At 43.7% G+C, this 13,016-nt stretch overlaps 1 protein-coding gene across 1 annotated transcript in view; it reads left to right on the top strand.

Annotated features, from left to right (window-relative positions):
• The window catches only part of LOC309546720 (uncharacterized protein), a gene marked incomplete at its 3' end in the record, with an annotated part of 75,205 nt that overhangs the window by 38,904 nt on the left and 23,285 nt on the right, over positions 1-13,016 (top strand). Inside the window, exon 8 of the mRNA XM_082246423.1 lies at positions 2,795-2,911. Coding sequence (XP_082102549.1) covers positions 2,795-2,911 — 117 coding nt within the window. The remainder of the gene's footprint in view (positions 1-2,794; positions 2,912-13,016) is intronic.

Below are 13,016 nucleotides of genomic sequence, written 5' to 3'. Positions count from 1 at the left end.
CCCAAAAGTGTCAAAAATGTCAGTCAAGGGTCCGATCCGTCTGCCGCAATGTCGCAGTCCCGCAAAAAAAGCCATTGCTCGTTAAAAAAGAAAACACTAAAAATGACAGAAATCTTTCCCTTAGTTAGTAAACGCAATAACTTTTGCGCAAACCAATCAAAATACACTTATTGTGATTTTTTTTACCAAACATGGGTAGCAGAAAACAAATTGGCCAAAAATTTAAAAAAATTTTGATTTTTACATTTTTTTGGTGGGGAATTTCATATAAAAAATGTTAAAAATATTGTTATTTTTTCAAAATAAACGCTCTTTTTTTGTTTATAGCGCAAAAAGTAAAAATCGCACAGGTGATCAAATACCACCAAAAGAAAGCTCTGTTTGTGGGAAAAAAAGGACGTAAATTTTGTTTGGATACAGCATCACACGACCGCGCAATTGTCCGTTAAAGTCGCACAGCGCCGAATCGCAAAAAGTGGCCCAGACGTAAGACAGCAAAATCCTCTAGTGGTAAAGTGGTTAAAGGTCTTGGTTTCACTTATGTTTTCAGGGCAGTATAAACGCACAGCTGAGCGGCGTCACCCAATCACTCCCCCTTATGATGCGAAGGCACTGCCACCATCATGAGGATGAAGCCATTGGGAATGTGTGTAAAATTCCCTGGCACCACTTGTCGTACTGGGTATAATGGTGGCAGTGCCTTTGCAGCATATAGGTGAGTGGTTGGGTGGCGGTAAATGCAGCTCAGCTGTGTGTTTTTACTGCTCCAAAAACATACGTGAAAACAAGACCTAAAAGTAAGCACCTCACTGCGTTTATGATCATAATGATGATGATGATGATCATAGCACAGCAAGTGTTGTATACAGTAGCTGTCTGCACTGACTTGCTACATGCAGTACAACAGGTGCTGGTTCTGTATCCTTCTGTACCTTCAATATGGAAGTGCTGCGAAGTTCACATGCCTGCCTGTGCATTAGGATCTTTGTGCTGGGCCTCCCTGCTCTGTCACCTCTGGCCACATGTGTACAGCCTCTGCCTTCTCCCTCCTCAGAACAGAGGAAGGTAGATCACTCTGCCAGGGAAAGGCAGTGAGTGGCCGGGAATTTAACTGCAACGTCGCACAGTGGAGCCGGCACCTGCAAGCCGAAAATGAAAAAAATAGTCCCCTCTCTGCTCTTGCCTCCTGGGCCCCTCTGCTGGACTGATGGGGCCCAGAGAAATGTACTTTAAGCCCTGCTATGCCTGAGAACCTGGCTCAATTTAGTTAAAACTGTTGCACTATATAGACGAATGTTAAAGCTGCTTGGGCCTCCCTGTCAAGCTGATAGGGCCCAGACCTGGTACAGGAGGATCAGCTGTACTGCCCTATCAGCAGCCCTGGCAGCAAATGCAGTGAAAAACAGATGTTTGACATTTTTTCTGATGCAGTGCACCACAATGCATGGTAACGCTTTACCATATGTAGTGGGGCATTGCAAAGAACCTACATTGAAGGAGCATTTGCTTAGTGCATAGGGGTGCTATTCAAAGTATTGTATTGTAATTGTACTGTCTGCTCTTATGTTGTAAAGTGCTGCGTAAATTGTTGGCGCTGTATAAATGTTGTATAATATTAATAATAATAATAATAATAATAATAATAGCAATAGTTGAGAAGGTAGCCCTAAATCTAAAACTAATATCAAAACTTTTTTTTTTAAATTTTGGATAAATTGGATGATTTTGGATAAGAAAGGTAAAGAAAGTAAGAAAGGGTTATAACCCCTGTAAGTTTTCTTGGGGAGATTTCCCCTCACTTCTTGTTCTATAGCCACATCTAGAGGTTAGAGGAAATCCCTCTAAAGTTAGGGAATCCAGGGTATCACCAGGGTCACCAGAACTAGTGTCCCCATTGGTAGATTTCCTCTCTATTCCGGTTCTGGTGACCATTTTCATTTTCAGTTAGAGCAGTAAACAGGACAAATATAGAGGGCGAATCTCCCTATGGGGGGCACAGACAGTAATAAAAATGAGACAGGTGTTCTAATCCCTCTTTCTCTCTATGTCTAAGACTAAAGCTGGTTTTACGCTAGTAGAATTTTGTTCAAAATTTCTTGTTTAAAGACCATTCGTTCAAATTTTCAATCATTAGTGGGGTTAAATCGATATTCAATTTTAACTGCAGTGATGAGAGTATTTGAAGGAGTACGATGGAAAATCTTTTGTAAGCATACAAATTTCTAACAATGTATGTGGCTAGGTAAAGTCTATTCGATCCAAAATTGAATATTAAAAGAAAACAACATTTTGGTAAGGTGTTGAATGTACTCATAAAGTTCATACATATTATCATACAAATATTCGTATAAACATTCATTCAAAAATCTACTAGTGTTAAAAAAAATAAATAAAAAGTTTTGTCTTGCTTTAAACACCTAAGCTCCACTCTCGTTTGTCCTCTTGCATTGAATGATTCCCAGAATATAAGGCATTCTGTGAAGGGGTAAGGGGAGAGGAGTGGCGGACAAATGACAGTCTGCCTTGTGTGTATGAGAGCTGCAACTCTCCTGTTACAGTGCCAGAAGTATAGGTCTGGCTGTACTTTCTGGCATCAATAAAATTTAAATCAATTCATTTTTTTTCTTTTTTTTAGAAAAACTCTTATTTACTAATCCGGTAGGCATCAGCAATAATTACAAAATGAAATGTCATGATGATTATTCATAATACCTAATCTAAGTAAGACTATGGAGCATACAGGCATGGTCTGTGTATGTTCCACCCCATGAGGTCACTGATACTCTTTATAAAGGACTTGCAGTTACTGCTTTTAGGAATCTGGTTGGTGACACATCCACGATGAAGGACGCATTTGTTCTTCTCTGTATCTTCCCTTCTGTGATCTATGGAACCACATTACCACAACCGAGTGAGACTTCTTACATACTGCTATTTCCTGCTATAGCTTGTGTTTTCTTAAAGTATAAGATACTGAAAATGTTTATTTTGTACCCAAAGGATTTTAGGAAATGCTACATATTTTGTATGACGTGTAGATTTTGTATATTAATAATGTTTTGTAAATCAATGTTTTACTTTTTCTTTTTTATATATTTTTATTTAATTTCACAATGATTTGATAGATACAAAAGTTGCTTTTCCCAAAAAAATATTAACACAAAAATACATTCTCCCCCTCCCAACAAATCCCCCCCCCCCCCCGACTCTTCCATTACTCATCTATCCCTCTCTTGTGCCTCCTCCCCTCCATCTCTATACTTGTCCCTCCTTCTCTCCATCCAAAGTTCTGCATATCTGCTAGTATTTTTAAATTCCGACCATTTTCTCAATGTTTTTTTAGAAACTCACTGTCTGATCCTCTTCTCTACTGCCTAAATATTCCATATTATATGTATATTCGATTCTTTTAAACCAACCTCTAAGTGTGGGGCTTTCTGGATCTAGCCATTTTTTTGGATTGCCCCCTTGGCTGCATTTATCAAATGTGGTACTATTGTGTTTTTATATTGTTTTTTTGATTTGTCAGATTTGTGAAATAAGCAAACCCATGGGTCATCAGTGAAATTTACTCCTGTAATCTCCCTGATAAGTTGTTGCACCTTCTGCCAGTATACCCGGATCTTAGAACAGTCCCACCAAATGTGGGCCATTGTACCTTTCATATTACAACACAGTGAAGATTTCTCTGGTTGGCATTTTTGTGCTTTTACCGGTGTTATATAGCATCTCGAGAGACATTTATAATTTATTTCAATGGCGTTTATGTCAACTGCTTAGCTATGGACAGCGCTCAATATTCTATTTTATCGGTACTTCTTGTTCTTTTAGTTGTGTTCCTATCTCATTCTCCCATGTCTCTATGAATGGAGGCCTTTTTAGACCTTCTAATTCAGTTAACATTTTATATATCTGGGAAACACCATGTTTTATGTTTATCTGTGGATTACAAAGTTTTTCCACTAGGTTCAAGTCCTTCTCCGTTCTAATGGGTCATGGCAGGGACCCCACAAAATGTTTTAACTGGAAATATCTTCATTTATTCAGAGACAGATTTTCCCCCTTGGTTTTGAGTCGTGGTATGTAGAGTTGAGCGGACACCTGAATGTCCGTGTTCGTCGGGTTCGGCCGAACTTGAAAAAAAGTCCGGGTCCGTGTCCCGGACTTTTTCCGAACTTTACCCGGACACAAACCCCATTGAAGTCAATGGGGACCCGAACTTTCAGGCACTAAAATGGCTCTAAAACACCAATGGAAAGGGCTAGAGTGCTGCAAATGGCAGCAAAACGTAGTTAAGAGCATGGCAAGTGCTCTGCAAACAAATGTGGATAGGGAAATAACTTAAAACAACAAAAAAAAAACAGAAAAATAAAACAACTTTCTTCATCTGTGAAGGACGAGGCCCATATGGAGTAGGAGGGAGGTTGAGGTGGTGGTGGATGTGGCGGTGTAGGTGGAAGCAGGGGTGGAGGAGGACGAGGTAGCCAACACTGCTTTTTTTCAGTCATTTTAAATGAGGGTACACCCCAAAAGAGTGAGAAAGATCAAAAATAGAACAATGGCTGGGTAAGGTCGGTATCCATCTCTATTCTGCACAAGGTACGGAAAAGTCCTGTGGGATCCATGCCTGGTTCATTTTAATGAACGTGAGCTTGTCCACATTGTCTCTGGACAGGCGGCTGCGCTTGTCTGTGATAACGCCCCCAGCCGTGCTAAATACACGTTCAGATAATACACTGGCTGCAGGGCACGCCAGCAACTCCAAAGTGTAAAGGGCAAGCTCAGGCCATGTGCCCAATTTGGAGACCCAGAAGTTGAAGGGGGCAGACCCGTCATTCACTACATGTAGGCGTGTGCACACATACTGCTCCACCATGTTGGTGAAATGCTGCCTCCTGCTAAGACGTTCCATATGAGCTGCTGGTGCTGCTGTTTGTTGTGGCGTGCTGACAAAGCTTTTCCACATTTCGGCCATGCTAACCCTGCCTTCTGAGGTGCTGGCGGTGCCCTGGTTGCTTTGGCGACCTCTTCCTCCTCTGCCTTGGCCTTGTGCTTCCACTGTGGCCCCACTGTCAGGTGGGAATGCCAGCAGCATCGCGTCTACCAGCGTGCGCTTGTACTCACGCATCTTGCGATCACGCTCCAGTGAGTGAATTAAGGACGGTACGTTGTCCTTGTAACGGGGATCCAGCAGCGTGGCCACCCAGTAATCAGCACAAGTTAGAATGTGGGCAACTCGGCGGTCGTTGTGGAGACACTGCAGCATGTAATCGCTCATGTGTGCCAGGCTGCCCAGAGGCAACGAAAGGCTGTCCTCTGTGGGAGATGTATCGTCTGTGTCCTCTGTATCCCCCCAGCAACGCACCAGTGATGGCCATGAGCTGGCCTGGGTGCCACCCTGCTGTGAACATGGTTCCATCTCCTCCTCCATCTCCTCCTCCTCATCCTCCTCATCCTCCAGAACTGTGCCCCTGCTGGACAACTGTGTCCCTGGCGTTTGTGGGTGCAGGAACCCACCCTCGGAGCCACTTGCGAATGACTGCCCTGAAAGCCTTGGAAATGTTACCTCTTCATCCTCCTCCTCCTCCTCCTCATCCTGTGCCACATCCTCTTCCATCATCGCCCAAATTGTTTTTTGAAGGAGGCATAGAAGTGGGATAGTTAAGCTGACAACGGCGTCATCGGCACTGGCCATGTTGGTGGAATACTCAAAACAGCGCAACAAGGCACACAGGTCTCGCATGGAGGCCCAGTTATTGGTGGTGAAGTGGTGCTGTTCCGCAGAGCGACTCACGCGTGCGTGCTGCAGCTGAAACTCCACTATGGCCTGCTGCTTCTCTTTCCAGCATGTGCAAGGTGGAGTTCCACCTTGTGGGCACGTCACATATGAGGCGGTGAGCGGGAAGGCCGAAGTTACGCTGCAGCGCTGACAGGCGAGCAGCAGCAGGGTGAAAACGCCGAAAGTGCGCACAGACGGCCCGCACTTTCTGCAGCAGCTCTGACGTATCGGGGTAATTTTTAAGGAACCTCTGCACCACCAAATTCAGCACATGCGCCAGGCAAGGGATGTGCGTCAAACCGGCTAGGCCCAGAGCTGCTATGAGATTTCGCCCGTTATCGCACACCACCAGGCCGGGCTTGAGGCTCGCTGGCAGCAACCACTCATTTGTCTGCTGTTCCATGCTCCTCCACAACTCCTGCGCGGTGTGTGGTTTTTCCCCCAAACAGGCAAGTTTTAAAACTGCCTGCTGTCGTTTACCCCTGGCTGTGCTGAAGTTGGTGGTGAAGGTGTTACACTGACCGGATGAGGAGGCGGTAGAGGATGAGGAAGCGGAGTAGGAGGAGTTAGGAACAGGAGGCAAAATGAAGCGCCCTGCAATCCTCGATGGTGGAAGGACATGCGCCAAACTGCTATCCGCCTCAGGCCCATTCGCCACTGCATTTACCCAGTGTGCCGTTAGGGAGATATAACACCCCTGACCGTGCTTACTGGTCCACGTATCGGTAGTTAGGTGGACCTTGGCACAGATGGCGTTGCGCAGTGCACACCTGATTTTTTCCCCCACTTGGTTGTGCAGGGAAGGGATGGCTTGCCTGGAAAAGTAGTGGCGGCTGGGCACGACGTACTGTGGGACAGCCACCGACATAAGGCTTTTCAAACTGTACGTCTCCACCAGACGGAATGACAGCATTTCAAAGGCCAAGAATTTTGAAATGCTGGCATTCAGGGCCAGGGATCGCAGGTGGGTAGGGGGGTACTTCCTCTTCCTCTGAAGTGTTTGGGAGATGGAAAGCTGAATGCTTCCACGGGACATTGTGGAGATGGTTGGTAACCCAGGTGGGGGTGTTGCTGACAGATTGTCTGTTTGCAAACCAATCTACTATCGCCTCTACTTGTTCTGGCCTCATCACTTCTAGAGGCGCATGTTGCCCTACCAAATACTGCTGCAGGTTCTGTCGCCTACTCACACTTGAGGAAGGTGTTTCACTTGTGCGTGTAGCTGGCACAGATCGACCACGTCCTCTCCTTGCAACAGGAGCTCTACCAGCAGCACCACGACCCAGGCCACGGCCCCTATTTGACGGTCTCCTCATATTTCTGTAATTTATGATCTTGCCCTAGAAAGGTGTTTATTGAATAGCGGAAAAAAAAAAAAAACAACAGGTGACTGTGTATCTCACAGTCAAATATGCAACTATGCCGCAATTTAATTTTTTTTACCCCAAAAGGGTGTTTATTAAATAGCGGAATAGAAAAACAGTATACAAATACAACGGGTGTTTCTCACAGTCAAATATGCAAAGTATTTTGCAAATTTAATTTTTTTCACCCAAAAGGGTGTATATTGAATAGCGGAATAGAAAAAAGGATATAAAACGGTGTATCTCACACGTACAAACACAGACTAGGCCCCGATTACAATTTTTTGTACCCTAAAGGGAGGATGAGGAAGAGGAGTAGGAGGAGTTCAGAACAGGAGGCAAACTGAAGCACCCTGCAATCCTCGGCGGTGGAAGATGCGCCCCAAAAATTGGAAAGGTGTATCTCACACGTACCGATACAGACTATGCTGTAATTTAATTTTTTACACTCCAAAAGGGTGTATATTGAATAGCGGAATAGAAAACATTTTATAAAACGGTGTATCTCACACATACCGATACAGACTATGCCATAATTTAATTTTTTACACTCCAAAAGGGTGTATATTGAATAGTGGAATAGAAAAAAAGTTTATAAAACTGTGTATTTCACACGTACAAACACAGACTAGGCCCAGATTACAATTTTTTGTACCCTAAAGGCAAGATGAGGATGAGGAGTAGGAGGAGTTCGGAACAGGAGGCAAACTGAAGCACCCTGCAATCCTCGGCGGTGGAAGATGCGCCCCAAAAATTTGGAAGGTGTATCTCACACGTACCGATACAGACTATGCCACAATTTAATTCTTTTTACCCCAAAGGGTGTAGATTGAATAGCGGAATAGAAAATATGATATCAAAAGGTGTATCTCACACGTACAGACCCAGACTAGGCCCCGATTACAATTTTTTGTACCCTAAAGGCAGGATGAGGAGTAGGAGGAGTTCGGAACAGGAGGCAAACTGAAACACCCTGAAATCCTCGGCGGTGTAAGATGAGCCCAAAAAATTGGAAAGGTGTATCTCACACGTACCGATACAGACTATGCCGCAATTTAATTATTTTTACCCCAAAGGGTGTAGATTGAATAACGGAATAGAAAATATGATATCAAAAGGTGTATCTATCTCACACGTACAGTCCCAGACTAGGCCCCGATTACTATTTTTTGTACCCTAAAGGCAGGATGAGGAGTAGGAGGAGTTCGGAACAGGAGGCAAACTGAAGCACCCTGCACTCCTCGGCGGTGGAAGATGCGCTCCAAAAATTGGAAAGGTGTATCTCACACGTACCGATACAGACTATGCCGCAATTTAATTATTTTTACCCCAAGGGTGTAGATTGAATAGCGGAATAGAAAATATGATATCAAAAGGTGTATCTATCTCACACGTACAGACCCAGACTAGGCCCCGATTACTATTTTTTGTACCCTAAAGGCAGGATGAGGAGTAGGAGGAGTTCGGAACAGGAGGCAAACTGAAGCACCCTGCAATCCTCGGCGGTGGAAGATGCGCCCCAAAAATTGGAAAGGTGTATCTCACACGTACCGATACAGACTATGCCGCAATTTAATTCTTTTTACCCCAAAGGGTGTAGATTGAATAGCGGAATAGAAAATATGATATCAAAAGGTGTATCTATCGCACACGTACAGACCCAGACTAGGCCCCGATTACTATTTTTTGTACCCTAAAGGCAGGATGAGAAGTAGGAGGAGTTCGGAACAGGAGGCAAACTGAAGCACCCTGCAATCCTCGACGTTGGAAGATGCGCCCCAAAAATTGGAAAGGTGTATCTCACACGTACCGATACAGACTATGCCGCAATTTAATTATTTTTACCCCAAGGGTGTAGATTGAATAGCGGAATAGAAAATATGATATCAAAAGGTGTATCTATCTCACACGTACAGACCCAGACTAGGCCCCGATTACTATTTTTTGTACCCTAAAGGCAGGATGAGGATGAGGAATAGGAGGAGTTCGGAACAGGAGGCAAACTGAAACACCCTGAAATCCTCGGCGGTGTAAGATGAGCCCAAAAAATTGGAAAGGTGTATCTCACACGTACCGATACAGACTATGCCGCAATTTAATTATTTTTACCCCAAAGGGTATAGATTGAATAACGGAATAGAAAATATTATATCAAAAGGTGTATCTATCTCACACGTACAGTCCCAGACTAGGTCCCGATTACTATTTTTTGTACCCTAAAGGCAGGATGAGGAGTAGGAGGAGTTCAGAACAGGAGGCAAACTGAAGCACCCTGCACTCCTTGGCGGTGGAAGATGCGCTCCAAAAATTGGAAAGGTGTATCTCACACGTACCGATACAGACTATGCCGCAATTTAATTCTTTTTACCCCAAGGGTGTAGATTGAATAGCGGAATAGAAAATATGATATCAAAAGGTGTATCTATCTCACACGTACAGACCCAGACTAGGCCCCGATTACAATTTTTTGTACCCTAAAGGCAGGATGAGGAGTAGGAGGAGTTCGGAACAGGAGGCAAACTGAAGCACCCTGCAATCCTCGGCGGTGGAAGATGCGCCCCAAAAATTGGAAAGGTGTATCTCACGCGTACCGATACAGACTATGCCGCAATTTAATTCTTTTTACCCCAAAGGGTGTAGATTGAATAGCGGAATAGAAAATATGATATCAAAAGGTGTATCTATCTCACACGTACAGACCCAGACTAGGCCCTGATTACTATTTTTTGTACCCTAAAGGCAGGATGAGAAGTAGGAGGAGTTTGGAACAGGAGGCAAACTGAAGCACCCTGCAATCCTCGACGTTGGAAGATGCGCCCCAAAAATTGGAAAGGTGTATCTCACACGTACCGATACAGACTATGCCGCAATTTAATTATTTTTACCCCAAGGGTGTAGATTGAATAGCGGAATAGAAAATATGATATCAAAAGGTGTATCTATCTCACACGTACAGACCCAGACTAGGCCCTGATTACTATTTTTTGTACCCTAAAGGCAGGATGAGGAGTAGGAGGAGTTCGGAACAGGCAGGAGGCAAACTGAAGCACCCTGCAATCCTCGGCGGTGGAAGATGCGCCCAAAAAATTGGAAAGGTGTATCTCACACGTACCGATAGAGACTATGCCGCAATTTAATTATTTTTACCCCAAGGGTGTAGATTGAATAGCGGAATAGAAAATATGATATCAAAAGGTGTATCTATCTCACACGTACAGACCCAGACTAGGCCCCGATTACTATTTTTTGCACCCTAAAGGCAGGATGAGGAGTAGGAGGAGTTTGGAACAGGCAGGAGGCAAACTGAAACACCCTGCAATCCTCAGCGGTGTAAGATGCGCCCAAAAAATTGGAAAGGTGTATCTCACACGTACCGATACAGACTATGCCGCAATTTAATTATTTTTACCCCAAGGGTGTAGATTGAATAGCGGAATAGAAAATATGATATCAAAAGGTGTATCTATCTCACACGTACAGACCCAGACTAGGCCCCGATTACTATTTTTTGTACCCTAAAGGCAGGATGAGGAGTAGGAGGAGTTCGGAACAGGCAGGAGGCAAACTGAAGCACCCTGAAATCCTCGGCGGTGTAAGATGCGCCCCAAAAATTGGAAAGGTGTATCTCACACGTACCAATACAGACTATGCCTCAATTTAATTATTTTTACCCCAAAGGGTGTAGATTGAATAGCGGAATAGAAAATATGATATCAAAAGGTGTATCTATCTCACACGTACAGACCCAGACTAGGCCCCGATTACTATTTTTTGTACCCTAAAGCAGGATGAGGAGTAGGAGGAGTTCGGAACAGGCAGGAGGCAAACTGAAACACCCATGCGCCCCAAAAATTGGAAAGGTGTATCTCACACGTACCGATACAGATTATGCCGCAATTTAATTATTTTTACCCCAAGGGTGTAGATTGAATAGCGGAATAGAAAATATGATATCAAAAGGTGTATCTATCTCACACGTACAGACCCAAACTAGGCCCGATTACTATTTTTTTGTACCCTAAAGGCAGGATGAGGAGTAGGAGGAGTTTGGAACAGGCAGGAGGCAAACTGAAGCACCCTGCAATCCTCGGCAGTGTAAGATACGCCCCAAAAATTGGAAAGATGTATCTCACACGTACCGATACAGACTATGCCGCAATTTAATTCTTTTTACCCCAAAGGGTTTAGATTGAATAGCGGAATAGAAAATATGATATCAAAAGGTGTATCTATCTCACACGTACAGACCCAGACTAGGCCCCGATTACTATTTTTTGTAACCTAAAGGCAGGATGAGGAGTAGGAGGAGTTCGGAACAGGCAGGAGGCAAACTGAAACACCCTGCAATCCTCTGCGGTGTAAGATGCGCCCAAAAAATTGGAAAGATGTATCTCACACGTACCGATACAGACTATGCCGCAATTTAATTATTTTTACTCCAAGGGTGTAGATTGAATAGCGGAATAGAAAATATGATATAAAATTGGTGATTTTTCAATAGCACATGTGAACACAGCAGTGTCTTATGTCACAGTCAGTTCTGCAGAAGGCTATGAAGGGAAAAAAACGAAAATTCCCCTTTAAGTTTGCAATTTTTAAATAGATTAGTACAGACTATGCCACAATTTAATTTTTTTTAACCCAAAAGGGTGTATATTGAATAGTAGAAAAAAGTGTATAAAATTGAAAATCACTCAATAGCACATGTGAACACAGCAGTGTCTTATGTCACAGTCAGCACTGCTGCAAAAAGGCTATGAAGGGGGGGGGGGGGGAATCCCTTTTAACTTGTAGTAAAATAGATCTAAGATGAACGCTGCACACAACTGACTGATAAAAATAGATTTTTTTTCTCCCTCCTCTTCCTCCTCCTCAGTGGACTCAAGTGAGGGCAAAATGATCGTTCACTGCACCACCCCCCACACAGCAAAATCGATGTATACTGTCCCTGCCTAATCTCCAGCCTGTCCCTAATATGCTCAATAAGATCGTTCACTGCACCACCCCCCCACACAGCAAAATCGATGTAGAAAACTGACCCTGCCTAATCTCCAGCCTTGCCCTAAAATGCTCTAATAACTTTCCCTGCCTGCACTCTGACCTGTCCCTGCATTCTTTTCGGACACAATTTTTCACAGAATCACTGTCTGTCCCTAATCAGCAGCTAGCACGTATGATGTGTGCTCTGTCCCTAAACTACAGCAGAATGATGCGGCGCGCTGGGGGCTCTCGAACTTATAAAGACATGGTCACATGCTTCAGATGGCCAATCACAGCTACTTATACATTAGTAGGCATGGCTGGGATGGCTTAAGGCACACCAGTTAAACGCTTGTTGATTGGCTGTTGAAAGCCCGCCATTAAAAGCGCGCCATTACATACAAAACAGGAAATAAAATGACCGAACACGGATTTTAAGCCCGAACATACAGTAAAGTTTTCGGGTCCGTGTTCGGGTAACAAAAATCCAATTATTCGGTACGAACACGAATAATACAGTCCGTGTTCGCTCAACACTAGTAGTATGGTCTTATCTTTCCCTCTCGTGTAATGTCTTTTAGTTGCGTTTTTGATCCAGTTACCAAATTGTGTCTCGTTCCCAGGTGTGAAATAATTTGTGCCTTCTAGTAATATTAGTGGTGAATTGTATACCCATTTAGCTTGTCTTTATATTGTGTCCCATGTCTTATTTAGTATTCTAGTTATTTCTTGCATATATTCATGTGACTCCCTATATTTAGGTGGAATCCAGACATTCTTATCTAATTGTGTTCCACTTAATGTGGTTTCAATCTTAACCCATCTTTTATCTGAATTTGTTTTTGCCCATTCTATCATTCGTGAAATTATAACTGCGGTGTAATATCTTTTAA

The sequence above is a fragment of the Pelophylax lessonae genome (assembly GCF_965119305.1).
Source record: "Pelophylax lessonae genome assembly, chromosome: 2".
In the NCBI taxonomy this organism is placed as follows: Eukaryota; Metazoa; Chordata; class Amphibia; order Anura; family Ranidae; genus Pelophylax; species Pelophylax lessonae.
Note: the sequence above shows the minus strand (reverse complement) of the source record. Positions and strands in the feature narration are given on the sequence as shown.